Consider the following 23,310-nt stretch of genomic DNA (forward strand, 5'->3'; position numbering starts at 1 on the left):
GTCACACCATTCAGAAGCAGAGGGAAACGAAGTCTCGCAGAATGCATCCAAAATTGGCTTTTTTTTCCCCTTTTGCATTACATTAAAACACCCAGTGATTTGGATGGGATTCAGCCTTATGTGTTTGTTAAGTGAAATTCACGATGAAGGCTTAATTTATGCCAATGCAGTTTAAAATTCTTCAAATAACAATACAAAATAGAAGAATGTATTTGAAGAAGGGATGCATCACGTAGGCACCATCAGTCAAAAGTAAGTTACAATGCCAGTGCTAGTATTAAAACTTAGGTCCCCACCCTCTTCTTTTCCTCACTTGTAACATAAACACCTTAGAGTATCTGTATAGAGCACTGGCTTTTGGTTTGCTTTTTGTCAGTGTACAGGGATGTACAGAGATTTTTTGTTTTCTTTACCTTGGCTTCACACTTCCTTGCTGACTCCCAAGTGGTCCTCGTGTCCTTTCTGCACGGGGGTCTCTTTGCCATATTCTTCCATATAGCAGAGAACAGATTGTGTAGAGTGGTTTCCACATTCCTACAGAAAATACAGCACAGAAGGTCAAGGGATGACTTGGTTAAATTTTGTGTTATGAAAATTTTTTGGTACCAATGTTTTTAGTATCTGTTAACTAGATTGAAAACTGATTTAAAGTGTTTTAAGTTGAAACGCTTTGGCCAAGCACTTTAGCCATATGAAGGTGGTGCATGTGTCTCAGCTGGTGAGGCATTGGTTTTGTTCCCCTTTAAAAAAAATCTCAGTGAAAAATGAGATATCAGTTGTTGCCTTCTAACTGTCCAGAGTTTTAAAGAAAAAAACAAAAGCAGATTTCTGAAATGCTTTTGATTTGCCAGCAAGTGGGAAAAAAATTTTGGCTTTCAGGTGTCGCATTGTTGGGTTTTTTCTGAAGCAGGCCTATGACATTTTCAGTGGAAATTTCACCAGAATTTTAAAAAATTAAAAATCCATTTGATCTATTATTTATTAATAGATTTTGAGGGATTCCTAGCTTAGCGAATTGGGAAAAATTTAGCCGAAGGCCTTTCTGAAGGATTTTGGTGTTGCAGGAAACTGCTAATAGCATTCCATCTCTTCTTGTGATTTTATTTTTAAAGAAATTGTTAGATTTTGTTTGTACTGATACAAAAATTATAAAAATGTGGTGAAATTTATGCCTCTTTCCCAATATGAACATACCAAAAAGGCGGTTCAAATGCAGTCCTTGCACTGCACCATGTAAAACAGTCTTTTTCTTAGAAAAGAGTATGGTTAAAATAAGTTCATGGTGGTGCCCTAATCAAGAGGGATTGCTAACTGAATCCAGGTTAATAATTAAAGCTACGTGACTGGTGTTCATTTGAGAAACCCAAGTGAAAAAAAAAAAAAAAAAAGGATGAAACAAGCTGAGCTGCCTAACTTGTGAGAAAATCTGGGCATGAAACACATCTATTGGTGCTACAGTTACCCAGGGCTTGAGTTCTTGTTCTGATTGTGGGATTTGTGATGTTTTTTCCACTGCAGAGTGTTGAGGTTTTAGGGGGGGGAAAAAGGGGTGAGGCAGGAGCAAGGAGCCTGGTATGGGAAATTGTTTTGTTTGTATTAAAGTGGTGTCACCTAGAGGCTCCAACCAAGAATACAGCCCAGGGGGTGCTGGGCACCCTGAGCACACCTGCACCCAGAGGTGCAGAGACAGAGAGGTGCCAGCAGGCAAGAAAAGATCAGGAGCCCTGGTTTGGGGCAGTCTTTGGGGCATTCTGAGGTTGGGCCATGTGTAACTGCAAAGGAGTGTTGGGCCTGGATAGCTCTCTGCCCTGACAGATGCTCTCCTCTGGAGGTGTCTGTGGGTGACAAAAGAAAACACAGGAGAAATGTCAATCAGTGTGACACTGGCATTTGATTTAAAGGATTGTGTGGACTCTGTCAGCCCCCAGTCAGGTAGGGATGACTGCTTCAGAAGTGTTAAAGACCCCTCCAAAACCATAAAGCTGGCTTGAGAGCAAGGAGCAGAAACTACTGCAAACTTGATGCTAGTGCTTGGAGTGAAAAGGTTTTTTGAGAATACCAACCAGTGATGCATTTCTGCAGTAGCTGATAGATTTCCAGTGTTTAAACCTTACAAAAGTAGGGTTCTAGACACCTGGGCCTCTCAACAAGTGTTCTGAAAACAATGTGTAATTCCAGTTGTTATCCTCCTCCACCTGTAAAGCAGCAATGCTCCAGGGATGCCTCCTTCACTCAGTCATCTGAATCTTTCCTTCCTCAATCAATGAAGAAATGTAAACAGAGTATCAGGTACACATACAATTGCTGTAATGACAACATAAACACACTTCAAATACAGCATTTTCAAATAATGCCACAAGTCATGTATAAATTACAGTAATTCACTGGTATTGTTTTACTCATATTATTTAGCAACTTTTATTAGAATTAACTAATTCTGTGTCTGACATGAAGTCCCCAGGTACTTCAAAGAGGTCAGATATCTGCCTGGTTCTGTGTTCTTGGTCCTAGGATTAGGAAAAGATGTTTAGACTGATGTACTCTCTGACATGAATGTTGCATTACGGTGGTTTCAGTACATTTGCCAGCAGCTAAGAAATCCTTCCTCCTTATTCCTTGATTGCAGTTTGACTGCATCATAGTTTGAGAAATAATTTTCCTCCATCTCTTCCTCTTTGCTCTATGGCTTCCTCTGTTGTTGGGCTTTTAATGCTGACCAGTGGTATGTATAGGTTCATTAACACTCTTATAAATTTAGTCAATACTCTTTTAGTGGACTCCAGCTGAGCCCAAACTGACTCAGTGCCCTCCAGGGTGTAGTGAGAGACTTAATTACCCTTGTACTGTTCAAGAGGAACAATGTCATGGGCAGCATTTCCCTGTGGCTGGAGTGGTTGAAGCTTCTCTCCCCATTGCTGCCATTTTCAGGCTTAAAGAAAGGGATTTCAGGATAATTCACAGCTCTCTATAAGAACAGCAGAAAGCCAGTGGTCTTTTGCAAATTAGCAGAAGATTGGTCACGTTTCATTAGGGTACTGACATGGATTTTCCTCTGATGGTGGGAGTATTCCTTTGGGTTGTCTGAGAGACACAGGCTGAAAGAGTGATGTGGAGGGATATGCAAACCTTTAGTGGAGTGGCACAAGTTTCAGCCTACTGCATGAAACCAAAGAAATAAGGGTGGTTATTGTCTCCTGTATGGTACAAGTTATTCTCAGATATCTGTGGAATTGGGGATGAGCCAGGGCATCATGCTAGGGAATGCAGCCCACCAGGATCTCACTCATTTCCCATTGGGATAACTCAAGTGAAGTTGGAGTGATGTGAGGTCTAGTGCAGCAAGGTCTGCCAGGCACATTTATCACTACTTAATTGTTGCCACAATTTCTGCTATTAATGTTGTCTGCTATTTAAAGCTGAATCCCATATTGGATGACGTGGCAGTTGTGATTCTGTGGACACAGTCAATATTTATCAACAAATCTATACCTGGTTTGTTTTGGTTTTGGGGTGGTTTTTTGGTTTTTTTTTTTTTTTTTTGGCCTTCATATTTTACCCCTGGGTCCTGTGCTGGAGGCTTTCATCTTAAGTCTACAATATGGTTTCTTGAGGTGCACCCATTTAAAGAGTAATAGAGTAAAAATCCAGTGATTGACCCTTCTTTTACCTTCCACTAAACAAATGCTCTGACTCTACTATTGGAAAGTAGGGATGAATACTATACAAAGTCTCTTGTGTGTTCAGGAGGGCAGAGGAGTGGTTAAGAGAAGCATGCTTTGGAGGCAAAGAAAGTGAAGAAATAGTTGTAACTTCTCACCTAGGTCAAAGTTTGAGTTTGCATACAACATATATGGCATATTTGCATTAGAAGAGCCTTCAGTGACTCCTTGGTTTGATCCCTGCCTGTCATGACCCTTCTTACTTACACACTTGCCAACTCTTTGCCACAGTGCATCCGTGGGGAATGTCAGTCCTTTCACTGCTTAAGTCATAGAGAGAGCTTCTTTCTGGTCACTGAACTATACAACCACTCATATGTGCCAGAAATATCCAAACACATCACAGAGCAGACATCATCAGGACCCGTCAGAGAGGGATGTAAGGAAGGAGTCATCGTTCATGGTAGGAAAAAAGGAGGAGGCTTCACAGGAGTCACAAATCCTGGGTTAGTCATCATTTGTCTCCATGCTGGTGGAGGGGACTTGCTGAAGCCTTGCATCACTTTTAGGTATTAGTCACTGAAGCCATTGTCTGAGCCTCTGAATGAGTGGGGTAAGGTTTTCAGCCTTCTAGGAGAAAATATTCTAAAGGAAAAGCATCTAGGAGGATTGCAAGGAAGGTGTTAAATATGCCCTCATTCACACCTCATTTTGTGTGGATGCTGTCAATGTAAGCATTACGTGTCAAGCATCCTACAGAGAATTACTGGTTTTCAGAAATTTCCCCTAATTATTTGTCAGGGGAAATTATTCTTTCCCCTAATTATTTTATTTTATTTCATTTTATTTTATTTTATGCTTTAGTTGCTTATTCAATTTGGGTATTTTGAAACAAACTGATCGCTTCAAATTCACCCTTCTGTTCTAATACAGTGCTGTGGTGCTGGCAGAGCATTGTGGAAGTTGTTTGAGAATTCCTGGCTGTTTTTAAAATGTATTCACTGCTTCATTTTACCTTCTTACACTGCTGCAGTTGCTGTTGTGAGATTATTTGTAACTTGGGTCATGGACAGCTGTTATCATGTGTGATACACAAAGAAGTATCATTACAATTCCTGTCCTTAAATGATGCACACTAAGTGTTAGGAACAGGCTAGGGAATGAATGCATGGGTAGTCCTTGATTTTGGCTCACAGCACAAGAGGAAGAAGTGGTCCAAGCCTGGAGTGCACTGGGAGAGTCAGCTCCATGTCTCATCAGAGTTAATTGTGTGGCACTTCATGGTGCTGGCTTTGAAACATGTGGCTAAAGGACCTGGATGGATTTTTTAGGCAAGGCAGCCCTGTACAGAATTCCAGTGGAAGGTGGTAGCCCAGCTAAAAATGGAGTCCTTGATATAAAGTACAAGTCAGTGGTGTTTGAAAAGAAAAGAGCAATGTGTGTGTGTATTAAATGGTGTCTCTGTCTAGATGAGGGAAGATCCTGTGTGTGTGTGTATATGCAAATAGAAATCTGATTTACAAGTTGATAGTAAAAGAACGTGCAGATTTCAAGTGGGCTGTATTTCTGAGTTACAGGATTACTTGTTACTTTCAGCAGATTTACCATATTTCATTAATTATGCAACACCTACCTGGCGTTGATTTTGAAGCCACCAATACTTTTGTAGAACAAGAACTGTTAAGAAATGTTTGCTTGTATCTGTGGACAAAGCTAATGGCAAAATTCAATCCTCTCATCCACATATTTATCTGAAAGATGTGTTACGTATCTGCAGTTGGTTTCCTAGAATGCTGATTAGCTAATACTGTTTTTGGCATGCAGCTTATCCATCGTGTGGGAGAACACTATCTGAATTTCAATTTACTTTTCAAAATTATGTTGAACTGCTTTTCCTTTCAAGGCTTTTCTGGCCATTTGAGGACCCAGTGCAGACAGTGGAGCTGCAGTCTGGTCTCCAAATCGAATTGAATTGATAGGAGGCAGCTGAAACAGTGATTTTTGGAGAGCTTGAGATGGATTGCAAACAATAAGTGCTTCTGAACAATTTGCACAGTGTCTTTGTTGGGATCTCTAAGCCGAGTTTATTTTTGCTTTCATTGCTATCAGACCTTTATGTTCAAAATCCTGGGTTTTAACATGTTTAAGGAATTCTTTAGGTCTGTGTGGTTTTCATATGATCACGTTGCTGTTAAAGAAACTTTATGCTTCTGACAATATTAAGCTATTAATGGAAGGAGGGGTGGAGAGTTCAGGTGTTAATCCCTTTGTCCCCACCAGCAATTTGCCTCTTTTTGAACTTCCAAAATCTCACCCTCCTAAAACATTTCTTTTTGCAGTGATGGGTCTTTCCCTTATGATTCTGTTCCCTGGCAGCAAAATACCAACCAGCCTCCAGGCTCTTTATCAGTGGTCACCACAGTATGGGGTGTGACTAACACCTCTCAAAGCCAGGTAAGCTTCCTTTTGATGCTCCCACCCTTCTAGATGTGAGTTTTCACTAATGTTTGCAAAATAGAAAGCTTTTTATTAAAAAATCCTTGTGGTATCAAGAACAGTGGCCGTGTTCTCTTTGTTCTACACAGTGCTTTTTTTTTTTCCCCTTTGGTGGCATGCAAAAAGGTGTCTGAGAGCTTGAGTCAGAAACTCCTTGAGCTGCAAATGTCAGGCTTGGGTTTAGCACATATTTTGCACCATATGGTTTCAACACTAAAAGCATGATTGTGGGGTAATCCCAAACCCCTTGGGAATTTCAGATTGAGACTCGTTCTATTAAAAATAAAAATTGTAACTAGATTTGCCAAATGCTTGTGTCGATTTTACCTGGGGTTGTGTCATACTTGTGGGCTGGTGAAATCCAGTGCCAAGTCTACCCCCACATTGAGGTGCTAACCAGCAGCTCTAGGCTGTGCTTTTTTCAGTGTTAATACTTTTTTTCCTGTTAATACTGCCTTAACTTTGCACAAGTATTTCAATACACATCACAGCAAAAGCATGAGCTTCTGGCTTCTAGGTGAAAGCCATGCTGGCTGAGATTTCATCTGGTTCTCTCCACTCTTACCTCTCTTCTGCAACATATATTGAATTATGCTCTGCAAAAAGAAGCAGCTTTAATGAAGGAGACACCAATTACTTGTGCTAGGGTGCTCTCCAACCTATGTGGCCCAAATAAACCTCTCAGACACCAGCATTTCCTCACACCATAGATGAAGTGCTCTAAACGTATCACTATAATGACTGCAAATAGTTCATAAATCTAGCCTGCCTTTTCTACCTTTTCCAAATCATGTTGGATCCCATACAAAATGTTCTGTGTACTTTAAAAAAATGTATTTTAATTTTGGTCAGGAAATGACAACCAAAATTGTTACAGATTTGAGCCCTTTGAGAAATAAAGTATTCAGGGCCCATGTCTGTAGATGCTCACGTTGATGTAAGTCCTGGTTGTGGCAAAATCTTTCTTCAAAAAATACAGAGAGGAAAGCAGTTACAGGAACTAGAACATCATTTATTATTGTTGCTTCCTTTTTAAGAGAAAAAGTATCCATCTGGGAGAGAAACACCTGAGTAAACACTTAGGTCCATACATTGGGTTCAAAACAGAAGTATAGTTTCTTGTGGAACTCCTTCACACTTAAAAAGGAAAAAAAACCCCAAATGACCAAACAAAACACAAACCCCCAACCAACCAAAAAACAAAACCGAAACCAATCCACCATAAACAATGGAAAAAACTCTATCAGTTTCTGTTATGATAAGAACACTGATATTATTAACTAACTTTGTGATGCTTCAGAAGGGAATGTGTAATAAAAGAAAAAAAGTAGCTTAGTTGTAGCAGTTCAAAGGGGATGGAAACGACTGACAGAGCTCCCCATAAATCTTCATGCACCCCAAGGAAAAGGAATGAGCTGGGCTCACTGATTCCCTTTCACAAATTCCCAAAGCTGATGACTTGGTCTTCTGCAAAAGCCACAACCACTAAATTTCTTCCCAAATAGGAGGCAGATTTCTGTGCAGGTGGTCCCTGCATAGCCATACTTACATCTCAATGGAAATCATAGTATTTTGGGTTTCATTGGAAATAAACTGTTTCAAGCAAGCATACCAAGCCTTTTTAAAAATATAGCAGAGGACTCTCATGTATGAAGCAATAAAAACAAGCAGCAGACTTCTGTACACTTTAGAGAGAGTTAGATTCAAGACCAGGTTAAGCCACTGAAATATATTCTCTCACAGTTTTGGGGTTTGTTGTAGCCTTTGCAGTATGCCAGTGGGCCTGAATATTTCAAAGTTATTTCAAAGTCCTACATTAAAAAAAAAAAAAAGAAAAAAAAAGGTAAAAAGTATGCATTTTCTCCTAATCAGATGAATTTGTCACCTACAGAGCATATTTTGAGCAGGTTTTCATCACAACTTTTGTACAAGTCTTAGCTTGGCTTGAGCCAAGTTAAAAGTCTGCTGGGAAGGATAATTCAGAGATCAGAACCTCTCATTTGTTTGGAAACTGCAAAAGGAGAAATCGCCAGGAATGTGCACCTAGACAGCAGCAAGATGCATGCTTTTTAGACTTCAAAGTACAGGAGTTTATGTTTTATATTTATATATTTATATTTTAAATTTATATTTCCATTTACCACCTGCAGCACATCCACTTCGTTCGCTTGATGTGTGGTTCAAGGTCCAGCTCCTTACTCTCTCCTCTTCCTACTCACAGGTGCTGGGAAATCCAATGGCAAATGCTAACAACCCTATGAACCCAGCAGGAAATCCCATGGCTTCTGGGATGACTACCAGCAACCCTGGGATCAATTCCCCTCAGTTTGCTGGGCAGCAGCAGCAGTTCTCAGCCAAGGCAGGCTCCACCCAGCCATACATCCAGCAGGGCATGTATGGACGACCCAATTATCCTGGAAGTGGAGGCTTTGGTGGCAGGTAAGGGGATGTAAATAGTTGATACAAGTTGTTGGAGTGAGCAGGTAGAGAGCTGTGGTGGATTTCTTTATTTTATGCTGGTTAAGAGGAGTGTGTGCTGCTTTTACAGCTTCCGAAATCAGCCACCCAAACTGCAAGGAAATTCATCACAGTAAATGGAAGTGGCTTGGGTCAATCAATTAGCTCTAATAAACCCCCCAAATAAAGTTTTAATTAAGAGAGATTGTTAAACAGACCACAGGCTTAGGCATGATTAACATTTAATAAGGCCAGGATGTGAAAGGTATTGATGGTATAATTTCTGCCTGTGTATGGAGGAATCAGCTTCAGTAGTGGGCAAAGTAAGTAATGCAGTGGGATATTTCTGCCCAAAGATTTAACTCCACAGCAGGAACTTGAAAAGAATTGGGGGTGAAGATGTTTGCTAAGAGAGGTGGATGAGCTGGGTATTTATTTTGGGGAAGCACAAGCTGCACTAGTGAAGTAAAAACTGAAAACTTGGGTTTTGTTACCTTTTAACTTTCTGTGTCTGTGCTTTTTAAAGAGGGGTGGTTAAGTGCACTTTTCAGGAGCCCTCTGCTAAGTCTGGTGTGAAGAACACAGCCCTGGGACTCAGGGAACTTACTTTCTTTACCACTCCTTTCATCTCTGCCACTGATTTACTGACTGACCTTGAATAAGTTGTCAGAAAGTTTCTTTTAACATCTCTGTAATGGACACAGCCTACTGGCCCTTATCTATGGAGATAGGTGGTGTCTCGGAGTGGGAAGGGCACATGGTTTAGCTTAATTTATCTTAGAATCAATAGGAGAGCTGGGTAGGAACTGCAAAATATGTTGTGTGGGATCCAGCAGAGCTGACTCCATTGGGTCTCTGCTGGCCTTTCTGCTAAGGTTGGGGGAGAAATCATAGAATCATAGAATTGACTGGGTTGGAAGGGACCTCAGAGATCATCAAGTCCAACCCTTGATCCACCGCTGCGGTTGCTAGACCATGGCACTGAGTGCCACATCCAGGCTCTTTTGAAATATCTCCATGCTTTTAAAGCATGGGGAACACTTGGCATAAGTCACCAGTGAGGCAGATGACCACACTGTGGTGGTGGAGGAAGCTCCCTGTTCCTGCTTCTGTGCAATCTTTCCCTCCAGGTTTGGGAAATGGAGCCTGCATTAACTTCCAGGATCTCAGCACAACTTCCCAGGGAGCCCCAGAGCTGCAAAAGCACCACAGAGCAGCTGAGAGCAGTGCCTTGCAATATCCCCCTGGCAGCCCCCTGACTGCTGCATCTGAGCAACACTTGGATCTCATGTACACACCTAATTCCCTCTCCTGATTTCATTAGACACTGATACCCAAGCTTGGAACAGTTCCAGATGAGGATCAGGACAACCTTAAAAACAAAACCCACCAGGCGCATCTTAATTGTGTGTGTGTCTCTCTCTCTTTTTTTTATTTTTATTTCTTTCCTAGTTACCCTGGAGGCCCAAACACCCCTGCAGGAATGGGGATCCCCCCCCACACGAGACCCCCAGCTGATTTCACCCAGCCAGCTGCTGCTGCTGCTGCTGCTGCAGTTGCAGCTGCAGCTGCCACAGCAACAGCCACAGCCACAGCCACGGTGGCAGCCCTTCAGGAGACACAGAATAAGGACATGAACCAGTATGGACCGGTAAGAGAGTGACCCTATGTCTCCATACCTGCCTGATTTGGGCTCCCCTGTTCATGAGGGTGCCTCCTGTGTTTTATGTGCATGCATGAGCATGATTATAAAACCCCATGGGAAACCGCTGGGATGTGGGTACCTGGGTATGAGTTGGTCTCCTGTGTTTTTCCCCCATAAATCTTGCCCAAGTGAATTTTGTAGTCTGGAGATTGCCCCTTCAAAATAAAAATGAAAATTAAGCAAAGTTATGGCAGCAGCTGACTCAAACCATAGAATAATTTGGGTTGGGAGGGACCCCAAAAGGTCACCCAGTCCAACCCCCCTGCAGTAATCAGGGACATCCTCACCTAGATCAGGTTGCTCAGAGCCTCCTCAAGCCTCACCCTGAATATCTCTGGGGATGAGGCCTCAACCACCTCTCTGGACAACCTGTTCTATTTTTCCACCACCCTCGTGGTAAAAAAATTGTTCCTAACATCCAATCTAAATCTACTTTAATTTAAAACCATTGCTACTTGTCCTATCACAACAAGTCCTAGGAAACAGTCCCTCTCCAGCCTTCCTGTAGACCCCCTTCAAGTACTGGAAGGTGGCTATTAGGTCTTCCCAGAACCTTCTTTTCTGGTGTATTTATTAGTGCTACCTTTGCTAGCCCTGTGATACTCTTGAGTAGTTGGTGAGATGTTCCAGACTCTTGGAACTGGTTTTGTACCATTTGGTTAAGTGTTTATTTTGCCAGCTACAGTTGCTTGGTTGCTTTTTTCTCTCTTCCAACAAGGAAAAAATGGTAGAAAAGAGATTTGGTTTTTAATAATGTCTGTGACAACATAGATATGCATTTCTGATGATCCATAGCCTGCAGCATGTCATTACTTCATATAGTATGGGTTTTTTCTTAAAATAAGGCAGGTTCAATAATAATCAGTAATAATCAATTATTCAGCTCAGGTTTTTTCATCCTCAGCTTTTTTACCTCTATGAGTTTTGGACTGTATGAGCCCATGTGCTGAGTGATGTGAAGAACCACAGTGTCTTAGAAACTCTGGTGTTGGGCTGTATTTACACAGCTAACTTCCTAACCTATTACCTTAAAGTATCCAATTTATTGGATTTAATTGTTCACCTTAGACTTACACCTGTTTTTCTCTCTTATGCTTTCTGCAATCCCAACTGAATTTTTACTGTAAATAACATCACCACCCATCAAATGTTGGAGAACATGGAAGGAAAATGCGACATAAACCCCCCCCCCTTCTTCCCTCCCCCCTAAGCATGTTGAGCTCCCTCCTCTCATTTTAAATGCATGTCGCATTTTATTCTTTTTTTTTTTTCTTCTTCTTCTTCTGTTGAAGGTTTGTTCCTCTTTCCAGATGGGTCCAACTCAGGCTTACAACAACCAGTTTATGAACCAGCCTGGTCCTCGTGGCCCTGCTTCTATGCCAGGCAACATGAACCCAGCAAGCATGGGAGCAGGAATGACACCTTCCAGCATGAGTGGGCCACCCATGGGCATGAACCAGCCTCGGCCTCCTGGAATGAGTCCCTTCAGCACCCATGGGCAGAGGATGCCCCAGCAAGCCTACCCAGGCCCACGCCCCCAGTCTTTGCCCATACAGGGCATAAAGAGACCATACCCAGGAGAGGTAATAAAATAAATTACGTTTTTTGTACACTATTATGTGGACAGAGTGCTGCAACGTGCTGGATAATGGGTGGTGTGAATTCCCATGCAGCTTATAGGTACATCTTTCTTCCAACCTTGGTGTTAAAATGAGCATCAGCAGCTCTTTCTTTTGAGCCTCTAAAGTATTCAGGTTGGCCTTTGCTATGTTACTCAAATGACAGTCATTAAAATCAAGAAAGGCCCCAAACCAGCTGAGCCTTCAAAATGTCAGTTTCAGGTTCTTGTGCTGGATGGTGGATTCATAGACCTTAAGCAGACTTCCTTCACAGGGGGGGATTTATTTCATGTGACAGTGTATAAAAAGATGCTGAAGGTGAAATGCTTCATTTGAGCCCAGTGCATATGTCTTCTGCATTTTCTTGGATGGTTTTATTGTTCTAAAGAGATACAGGGCATAGGTTGTATAAACACCAATAGTAATAACATTTATTTTAAAGACCTAGTGCTTTCCAGGCTTCTTGAGGCTTGGTTTTCCTAAGCATTGAGATGAATATAAATCATGTTGAACTCAAATCCCTCTGTGTCAGCAGTTATCTAATGTAAGTTTATTTGGAGTGTGGTGTTTCTCAGTTCCCATGGTGTCTTAAGACATCCAAGTGGCATTGTAGACAAAACAGCATTGCCACTGACCTGAAGTATGACCTTGGGCAAAACCCTTGGGGTCAAAATGTTAAAGAAATGGAGACAACCAAAGATGCAGAGAGGTGAGCTGCTGGATTTTCAAAAGTACCAGTGCATTTTACTCTTCAGATTGGTGTGAATCAGAGATTCTTCTGGTGATGCTTTTGAGAATCCCACCAACCATCTCTATGCATTTACTGCAGCATTACAAGCTTCAGAAATAATTTCCTGGGGAGATATTTTATTAAACTTCGACTATAACATCTATAACTCCAGGTGTAGAGCTTTGAATATTATGGTATTAACCTGATGATAGTAATGGTAGTTTGTAGAAAACATACAGCAAAGAGTACTGTGTGCAGAACATATAGCAAACATTTGCTATTGAGCTACATTTCTTTCCTCACCTGCAAACTTTTTTTTTTTTTTCAATAAAGAAATTAATCAGAAACAAAAAAATGTTCCTTGCTTTTGCAGGAGTTGCTTCTCAGGGAAGGCTTTTGGCTCTGAATGCTGCTACTTACTTTACAGTTAAGAAAACAGAATGTGGCTTGTTCAGATAATTTTTATCTTCAGATTTCCTGTCTTAAGGAAGGCTGTTTATCTTTTTCAAATTGACATTTTACTACCTTTAAATTTCCAATTTTCATTACTTTGATTCCAAAACTGTAGCACAGTACTAGCTACCACTAGCAGGGTGTTTATGACTAGTGACAGCTTCTCTTTACTTGTTAAGGTATCACTAAACACTGGCACAAGGCCAGCCATGGACAACACAACTTCTCTGCCCATCCCAGCATTTATTTTTATTTCTTCTAATGCTACTTTTCCTCCTTGTGCTTCCTTTCTCTGGAAGCATCTGGAAGAGGAGCCTGAGGCTTGGGGCTGGTAGCACTTGTGAAAATGCAGCTGATTTGTCAGCATTTCATCTGGTTGTAACTCTGCTGGCACTGCAAGGCTGGAGTGTGTGTTACTGTACATGGCTCTTCTGCTCTGGTTTGTGGGACTTTTATGTTCCTGAGGGAATATTCACCCCCAGCCATCAGGTTTAGGCATGAGTGGCATTCAGCTGAGGAGTTTTCACTTGGAGGGTTTCTTGGGGTTGATTCCACTCTTGAATGGGTGGAATTCCCAATAACCAACTCCCCAGCTGCTTATGTGAAACAAATCTTTTGTCTTCTCTCATCTTTGCCATGAACCAGCCAAGTTATGGAAACCAGCAGTATGGACCAAATAGCCAGTTTCCAAACCAGCCTGGTCAGTACCCCACTCCCAACCCTCCAAGACCCCTCACGTCTCCCAACTATCCTGGACAGAGGATGCCAAGCCAGCAAAACACGGGGCAGTACCCTCCTCCAACAGTCAACATGGGGCAATACTATAAGGTAAGAATTTAAAGGTTGTCTTGGTGCATTCTGGTAGACATTTATGTCTGAAGTCACACGAATTATTTTGTTGCTAGTACTTGTACATAATCTGTATAAAGAGAGAAAAAAAGCACAGTTTTTTAGTAAGTTCTTTGGATATCACAGATTCAATTTGTTCACTTAAGTTATGTTGTAATTCCAGAGCAGTTTGAGAAGAAAATTGAATGTTACTGCAACTCATAAAAGGTTTTTTGTAAGAAAAGCTTGGTTTCTCTCTAAAAAATAACACGTAAAAAGAAGTACCTAGTGGAATTCAGTTGTAGTATTTCATCTGTTTGTGGCACTCTGCAAGAACACAACTTTGGAAATTTGTAATAGGCAAATTCCACATTGCAGCATCCCAATTTCAGACCTGCAGTGGTCACTGGTAGATTAAGCCAGCCCAAACTAAAAGCTGTTCCATCTTGCAACTGAATGGGTGACTTTCTCTGAGCTTTCCCTCCCTTTTTGCCCTTCTTTTGTCTCTGCGTTGTTTCTTTTGGGTAAGAATAAGAATTTTTAAAACGTTGCCTGAAACCTGTTTTATTGGATGCATCTTGAGTGCTTTTTATTCTCCAAACCAACTTTGTCCTGAGGGCTTGCTGAGGTGTCTTGTCTTTGAAATGTGCACTGAAATGATCTGTATAGTATAAAAATGAGAAGGGCCATTGATGGCCTGACCTGCTCTTAAAACATGAGCTGCTGAAGTCTCTGGATTACATCCTGATTTTGAATGTAGCTGAAGAACCCAAGTTGCACATTGGTGTCGAGTTGGAATTGTTCCAGTGTGATTCACACAGCAAACACTATTGGAAAAAAGAGGGAAAACAAAACCCTTTACTGTAGAGCATCTCTTCAGTGTTCTGTCCATTTTATGTGGTTTTATTTTAGATGTAGTTTATGGGTTTTTTTACAGGGTATTTCTAACAGGGAATCTGTGGTAGGAGTCCCCTATTTTGCGTTCAACCATTTTGCAAAAAAAAAACTAGATAATAAGGGACCTTGTTAAGAAGGGAAATAATCCTAGGGATTCCAGCTTGCTACAGACAGTACCTGAACTTCTGGATAGTAGCAGTTGTGAAGATGGTAACTCTGTGTGTTAAAGAAAAAAAGCAAAGTGTAAATGCTGAAGATTTCAGGACACAGTTCTCTCCCTATGCACTTGACAGTATCCTAGGATAGCAGCACAGCATTTAGATAATCAGAATTAAGTCTTAAATCTTCTGACAGTACATGAGCTCCTACAAGAGAGTGGCATGTGACTGCCAGCATCCTTTGCATCATCATTATTGGTTTGTTCTGTTAACTGCAGCCATCCCCTTAATTACAAGGGGGGAAAAAAAAGCAGTGGTGTTTCAATACCATCCATGTTCTTAGTTTGGCTTATTCAGCAGCAAAGAGAATCAGATTGTAGGTACACAGAATAAAAGATTTCCCCTGACCCTCAGAGATTTTATTCTGAGTAGATGAGTTGGACAGGGATGGAGAAAAGGATAGATGGAAGTAAAAGGGACACAGACATTTTAATTGCTTGCCTTTGAATTATTTTTTTTTTCATGGAGGCTTTTGTGCAGTGGGGCTCTTTTGGGAGGAAAGCCAAAGAGATACAAAGGGATGGGTAGGTTGGGGTGGTGTGGAAAAACTAAAGCAAAGGGCTGATTGGTTTTGGAAAGAGAGCATTCAGAGGAATTTGATAAGCCTCTTGGCAGCCTTGCTTGTCTGAATAAAGCTGTCTGGTCTGCTGGTCTCAGTTCCCCTTTGCTGCCCTAGTCTGCCATCTTCCCCATCTTCCTGGGATCTTCTGTGGTTTCTCATCCTTCCAGAGACAGAAGAGCCTTCCTACCTTGTCTGTAGTCTTTCTTATTTGATAGCAGTGCAGTTCACAAGGGTTATGACTCTGATTTTCAGACTGCAATAACAATGTGATGTTATTTATTTTCTAGCCATCGAGGCCTGTACCTGTGGCAAATTACCCTCATTCACCTGTTCCAGGAAACCCCACGCCACCTATGACTCCAGGGAGCAATATTCCTCCATACCTGTCACCTAACCAGGATGTCAAACCACCATTCCCACCTGACATTAAACCAAATATCAATGCTTTACCACCACCTCCAAGTGAGTAGTGAACAAAATGCCTCCACAGGCATTTTTTGTCCCTCTGTTACCTGCCACAGACATTTCAGAATCTGGAAAGTAGCTCCAGTTGCTGCTCTGGCAGAGGCTCAGCTTGCTGAGTTGTGATGGGTGTCCTTCATGGTGCAGGCTCCCTGGAGCCAGTGGGCAGAAAAGAGAAAGGCTGCTATCCCCTTCTAAAATAGAGTATCTTGAAAGTTCTTCCAGGTTCAGCTTGTTAAGGATTTTACTCCTGGAGTATTCCTTTCATACGCTTCCTGAGGATAAAACACTGGGTTTTGGGTTTATTGTTGATTGTGTGAACTTTGATTGTGGTCTCTTTTGTTCAAGGTCAGAGCCATTCTTTGAACATCACTGCAGAGTAAAGTGTGAATATTTATAGCAGTGTCTCTATTGTGATCCATACAGGCTTCTGGAGAATATTCAGTAGTATGCCAAAAATTGATATATGTTCCTTTTGAAGCTGCTCAATATCACAGCTGCTTTTGGCTGGGAACAGGGCAGGAATAACAAGATCTGTGTGTATATGAGCACAAGATGTTTGAGGTTTTGAAGTGACTGATGAACAATAGGAGATATCAATTACTAGGCAAGTGGGAGAACCTTGATGTTTTCTGTAAAACAAATGCTGCTGCATTAGCACTTTGCAACCCCTGCTTGGAGTTCAGGGTAGCTAAATAATGAAGCAGAAGAAGGTGGCCTCTGCAGTGTTATATGGGCAAGAACACAACATATAAAGACACTTGAATTTTATAGATCAGCTGTAAGTGACCCTAGAACCTCATGCTATGAGATCAGACAGTAACTGAATACCAGCTTCTTGGGTAGTTTCAGCTGATGAAACTGCTGAAACTAATAGGGTAATGCTGATTTCAGTTCAAAGCACTGAAAACAAGCAGTGCTAGAATTGGCCATAATTAAGAGATTTGTTGCCAGTCTTCTGCCAACAGAGTAAGCCTGGACACAAAACCTATCCAGTAAAAAAAAAAATGGGAATTCTTGCTCTGTCTGTGGCTGGGATGCTAAGGTCCTAATGTTAAGTGTGGGAGAAGAGAAGACTTTGGTTTGCTATCACTGTCACTTAGAGCCCTGTCACTTGATGATGTAGTTATCTGTAATTTTCAGTTCTGTGCATATGAACCTCCTAATTTAGAGCCAGTAGCAGATCACTGTGCTGTTTGTTGCTGTCCTGTATAAATACACACATTATTGTTGCACTGCAGATGCTAAAGGGAAAGTTCACACTTTCTCTCCCTCTTCGATCCCAGCCAACCACAATGATGAGCTGCGCCTGACCTTCCCGGTCAGAGATGGTGTTGTGCTGGAGCCCTTCCGCCTGGAACACAACCTGGCAGTCAGTAACCATGTTTTTCACCTACGGCCAACTGTTCACCAGACACTGATGTGGAGGTAAGCTCAGCCCTGGGTGGTCTGCACCCACTCCTGGAGGAGTGACAGGTCGGGTGAGCTTCCGTCGCCTTGACGCTGAATTTCGCTTCAAAAATTGTGGTCTAGAGAGGAAAAATGGCTTTGAAACCTCACGGGTGCTCTCAGCTGTCACTTTCCAGAGAGAACATGATCTAAAATGCTTCTAGAGCTATCTTGCATCTCCTTGCTGACAGCAGTTGGCATGGAGTGTCTGAAAAAACAACTGCAACTCTTCCCACCCTTTCTGGGCTGGGTGGGAGGGATGTGTGGGACCTGTATGTCACCAGTATCAACTTCCATTTGGGAGACTCCGAAGTCCTGGGTGCTTTGTGGCCTGTGAAGTGTTAGTTGCAGAAGTGGCTGTTACAGTTTATGCTTAAATAAGATGGGGCAGAGTATCTGATAATGAAAAATAACCCCCTAATGAAGGACCTGGTGTAGAGGCTTGGTGGAATCGTTTGGAGAGACAAGTGCTGAAATCCTCCAGACTTTAGAAACTCACTTCCTAAATTCCCCCTCTCCTGTGACTCCACAAGTTAGGACAGATCAGAAGTATCAAGGCACAGCTTTCCACATACAAAGACTTCTGGTTTTTACTTACAGCAAGTGCTCCTTTCTGGCAGTACTTTTCCTAGGTGGTATAGAGCTGCATAAGTGACTCCAGGTTATGTCCTGGAATATTCCACCATATTCATGGAAGGACTTTAGATCAAACGAGAGCTTTATCTTTTATTTGTTTATGTATTTTCAAATAGCAGGGAATAATTTTGTCTCCTCAATCGTTTTCTCAGAAAGTATCTGGGAGTTTATCCTGGCTGCTGCTTCCATTGTTTGAGGCTGTCTCCAGGCACTTTGTAGGCTGGTTAGTTCCTCACGTTCTTGTTGGGGGTTGTTTCACATGGGTAGCATCTAAGGTAGTGACATGTAGCATGTTCACCACCTTTTTCATTACACCTGCCTCACTTCCAGTGTCCTTCCAAGCTTGGACCACCTCCCAACCTTAATGGGAGCCATAACTTCAACTTTTTTCCTTCTGAGGATCTTCTTCCCATTCGGTGGAATTCACCCAAGACTTGGGTTCCCATGGTGTGGTGGGCAGAGAGGTGCTCTCAGTTCTCTGCCCCAAGGACAGACTCAGACTCTAAAACTGAAGCTTGATGTGGGATGCAGGAATCCCTGAGGCAGCCTGGGGGTTGGGAGAGAGGGAAATTGCAGGCAGACCACACCAAATAATTAACACCTAACTTTGAGGTCAGTTATTGCTTACTTGCATTTCATTATCATGGAGTACTCGCAGCAGAGGGAGTTTTGGCTGTTATTTGCCAGTTCTTATTAATAAGTAATCACTGCTGGGGATTGTGCTTGCTCATTCAGTAGATTTATAGTGCTGCACTGAGGCATGAGACTGTTTCTTAATATCTGCTCTTTCTTGCTTCCTGAGCTCACCAAACACATAGCCTGTATTTAAACTTCTTTTAATGAAGACTCATAGGTAAACTGCACTCAGGTCTGCTGTTCTGAAAAGCTTGTTAACAGTGGGGGGAAAGGATGGTCCTGTAATGAAGTCATTTCACATTTAACTCAGGGCTGGATGGATTCCAGAGAAAAATGAATTAGTCACATGCGTGGATGGATTTCAGTTTTACAAAGAAAGGTGGAATCGAGCCAATTCTGAATATTTTTCTGCCAGTTAAAATATTCAGCAAAACTTCTCATGTGTGCACACATCATGAATAGCAGTGCAACTCTTTTTCTTCCCCGCTGGGAACTCTTCATGGTTACAAGAAACAGAAAGGTTGAAGGCAGGGAAAATGCCTCCTTGAAGCTGGTTCAGTCTTAGCACTGCTGTTATTAGCAGTGTCCCACTGCCTGCTAAGGACTTGAGGGTCTCCTGAGCTCTGTCACTGCTCTGTGACATCCAGCAGCCCTGCTCAGAGTCCTTGGGAATGCACTTGATCTACTTGATCTGACCTCTTTTATATCAGAGGTGCCACCCCTCTTTTGGGTGACTGTGGTGTCTTCTTATCAGGTGAGAAACTCCAGTGGATCTTGCTATGAGAGCTATCAAAATTGTTAATGAAGTAATTGGGGGGAAAAAAAAAAAACTGGAAAGACAATATAGCTGGCTTATGTTGAAAGGTCAGGTAATTTGTATCCTATACATCCCTTTGTTAAAAGAAACATGTTTTTTTCCGGAGCTAAATCTTGATATTTTGAAACCCAGAAAAGGTGATGTTAAGTCAGAATTGGAATCTCTGGGTTTGGATAAGGAAAACAGCAATTGTGGTGATGAGATCTCCTGAACGAGCTGTTCCTCAGAGCTCTGATAAAGATTTCTGCTTTCAGGCAAGAGGAAGAAACGAGCACCTAGATTTTTAGGCACAAAAGATGAATAATCAGCTGTCTTTTGCTGTCGTGAACAGCAGAATCATGACATTTCAGTTCAGTTCTTCATGTTCTTTTAAATTTCTTTCTCAGATTAGTCGTTCCTAACACAAGGTTAACATCCATGGGTGAAACTGAAGTCATAGTGCCTACCCACTTAGTTTGTGACTAACTGAATCTCAGCCTCTTCCTTTTTTGGAGGCATTATACAACTAATTTCTGAGGAGTTAAATAATGTGTGAAAGATACTATTAGAGGTGGGAGGACTTCATGCTCTGAAAGAGGATCCGAATTGGTCAGATTTAACCCATAGCTGTGTTAATTTGGCATCACAGAAAGACACAAGGTGAGATACAGGGGTCATTTTATCTAAATTGATTTACCTGTTCCAAGGCAGGGTTAGCTGTACCTGTATTTTATCTGACCAACTGTTCATTCCAGTGGTCTTGTAAACAGTAGTGAAGAATCCAGAGTCTACCAGCACAACCCATTGCAGAGCATCACTTTGTTGTTCTTAACTCTTAACACACAGGAAGGACCTACCTGCTATTAACATTTTTCTTTCCCCAGGATCATTCCGTGGTCTACTTGAACAAAGTGATTGCCTTAGGGAAGTCCTTTTTAAGTGTAAAATATTAACAACAACTTTGTGACATGATTTTGATTCATACTTGCTTCTGTTAAGGGCTTTTGTGAAGAAAATAAGTTATATCCTTTACTGGCAATAATTCTAGAGAAATAATCTGATTGATAAGGAAACAAGCATCAAAACCACCTCCCTTTGGAATGTGAAAGCAAAGCTAAAGGAAGATTTATTGGTTGTCATACAGGTCTGACTTGGAATTACAGTTCAAGTGCTATCACCATGAGGACAGACAAATGAACACAAACTGGCCAGCTTCAGTCCAGGTCAGCGTTAATGCAACCCCACTTACCATCGAGCGTGGTGACAACAAGACATCTCATAAACCTCTGCACCTAAAGCACGTCTGCCAGCCAGGAAGAAACACCATTCAAATTACAGTCACAGCGTGTTGTTGTGTAAGTACACACAGCTCACAGCTCCTGCTGCTGATGCTGACTTTGCTCTTTAGCACAGTCTGCAAATTTTGCCTTGGCTGAAAGAGCCTTACTCTCTTTTTTTTTTTTTTTTTTTTTTTTCCCCATGCTTTTTGGTTTGTTTTGTTGTTTCGGGGTTTTTTGGGTTTTTTTTTTGTTTTTTGTTAAGGTGCTTGTTTGATGATGTTGAGACAGAGTGGCAATTAGGGAATTTTTTCCTGCTGAATCATGGCAGAAGGTAGCAGTGTCCTTCCGATGCCTCCGGTGGTCCTGAGGAAGGGAATTTTATCTCCTACCTATTTATTACCTATTTATCTCCTACCTATTTAAATTGTGCCTAAAAGTGTACTGAAGCAGAAGTAGATTACTGGGGTACAGACTGCTGCCCAGTATTAATTTAATTAAGGTATTAAACTGTGTTGGGTTTGAAATGAGAACACCAGCGCCACAATCACTGGTGGTGGTGAGGATTTTTTCAAATGCTTTTTGGATAAAAATTTGTATTTTATGATGCAGTCTGGACCGTGCAGTTTCTCCTTTTCCACGGTTTAGCTGCTTTTGGGGCTGAGAACTGTATTTTAATGCAGACTGTTGCACACAAGAGTCTGTGCTCCTGCCTGTTCTGTTGTCATTGATAAGAAATCAAGCTGATGCCTCTACCAGGCTCGTAGTGTGAGGCTCTTGAACAAGAAGCCATCCACTCAATTTGCTTCACTTCACAGGGACCTTTCGCCACATAATGTCATTTTTGTGGTGGCTAAGAGCAGGGGAAGCAGCCTGTGAATGCACAGCTAGCTGTGTGTTGAGGAAAAAGATTCAGATTGGTTCCAAACACATGAGCAGCAAATAATTTTGGGTACCTTCGGTTTCATCTGCGGGCAGGTAGGTGGGCTAGACTGTGTCAAAGAATCCAGGGTTTTAAGAATAAACCCTGATGCCAGAGAGAAATCTGTCAGCCCTGTGTATTCTGTATGTTAAGGAGGGGAAAAAATGAGAAAGTTTTTGCTTTTTTTTTAAGCCCTTGTGTTCCTTATGCTCCTGGAGCCCAGAACAGCTCAGTGCACAGCGCGTGGCGCGTCCTAAGGCAGCGCCTGTGCGCAGCAGAGCAGAACCAGCCTTCATATTCAGGCATCAGGCTCTTCAGGAAGCCACGTGTCCAAGAGAAGAATGCATCAGCAGTGTATTTGCCCTCTGCCTTTGATTCTTTTTGGTGACAGAATGTGTTTTCTTGCAGTCACACTTGTTCGTGTTGCAGTTAGTGCACCGGCCATCGGTTCGCTCTGTACTTCAAGGTTTACTAAAGAAACGCCTCCTCCCAGCAGAACATTGTATCACTAAGAGTGAGTTTGCATCTTTTTTGACTTGACAGATTGCCTATGTTCAGTTGTGATAAGCTAGTTCTACCCAAAATTTGCTTGCTTATTGAGAACCTTCAGCTCCACTTGTCAGGAATTTCCAGAACAAATTTACTTGCTTTTTGAGAACCTTCAGCTCCACGTGTCAGGAATTTCCAGAACATCACTTGCATGAATTAAGTCTTTGGTATCCTTAAATATTGAAGGCTTTTGGGTGGGGCTAACAAAGTACCAAGGACACAAACTTAGTTCATCATGATGACTCTCCTGTTCCTGGGGTATCTCTCAGGCTTTTCCCCCATGTTTGCTTTTGACATACCTAAAAGCCTCATGTATAAAAATTATTCTTTATTTAGCATTTCAGGTGCTTGTATGGCACTTTGGTTGTGGGTGTAGCTGATACACGTGCATCTGATGGTTTGTCTGTTCAGGAGATTATTCTGAATCACACAGCTTACAGCTGTTTGGGTAAATTGTCTGTTAAATTAACCCTTCAAGGTTGAAGCATTGGTGTTTCAGATTTCTGCGTCAGAATTTACAGGTTTTTGTAATTTCAGTGCTTGTGTTTTCTTACTTTCTTCCTAAACAGTAAAGAGGAACTTCAGTAGTGTAGCAGCTTCCTCTGGCAATGCAACACTAAATGGGGAAGATGGAGTAGAGCAAACTGCTATTAAAGTCTCTCTGAAATGTCCCATCACATTCCGGAGGATCCAGCTCCCAGCAAGGGGTCACGATTGCAAACATGTACAAGTGAGTAGATGCCAGTCCCTGGCAATGCTGCCCCAGCCATGTGGTGTTGGTTATCACATGGGAGAGCTTAATGAAAGGGAATTTTTCTGTATCTCTCAACCTCATTAATGAACCTTATATGTAGTTGTTTTGTGTAAAGGGAGAAATTAAGTTATTTGGTTTGGGTGTCAGTGCTAGAAGGCTTTTCTTCATGGAAGCTTTACTTTAGTCCAACTTGTTCAGTTAATAC

General features: G+C 41.8%; 1 protein-coding gene across 16 annotated transcripts in view; it reads left to right on the forward strand.

Moving 5' to 3' along the window:
• The window catches only part of ZMIZ1 (zinc finger MIZ-type containing 1), a 332,043-nt gene that overhangs the window by 289,136 nt on the left and 19,597 nt on the right, over window positions 1-23,310 (forward strand). For 10 of the 16 annotated variants that reach the window (XM_071748298.1, XM_071748301.1, XM_071748299.1 and 7 more), the window contains 10 exons: window positions 5,999-6,113; window positions 8,377-8,594; window positions 10,065-10,263; window positions 11,610-11,900; window positions 13,765-13,947; window positions 15,912-16,086; window positions 17,328-17,514; window positions 20,748-20,958; window positions 22,211-22,316; window positions 22,921-23,081. In XM_071748298.1, coding sequence (XP_071604399.1) covers window positions 5,999-6,113; window positions 8,377-8,594; window positions 10,065-10,263; window positions 11,610-11,900; window positions 13,765-13,947; window positions 15,912-16,086; window positions 17,328-17,514; window positions 20,748-20,958; window positions 22,211-22,316; window positions 22,921-23,081 — 1,846 coding nt within the window. The remainder of the gene's footprint in view (window positions 1-5,998; window positions 6,114-8,376; window positions 8,595-10,064; window positions 10,264-11,609; window positions 11,901-13,764; window positions 13,948-15,911; window positions 16,087-17,327; window positions 17,515-20,747; window positions 20,959-22,210; window positions 22,317-22,920; window positions 23,082-23,310) is intronic. The other 6 variants (XM_071748305.1, XM_071748304.1, XM_071748313.1 and 3 more) reach the window with 3 other exon arrangements.

Source organism: Heliangelus exortis, chromosome 7, assembly GCF_036169615.1.
Source record: "Heliangelus exortis chromosome 7, bHelExo1.hap1, whole genome shotgun sequence".
Classification (NCBI taxonomy): Eukaryota; Metazoa; Chordata; class Aves; order Apodiformes; family Trochilidae; genus Heliangelus; species Heliangelus exortis.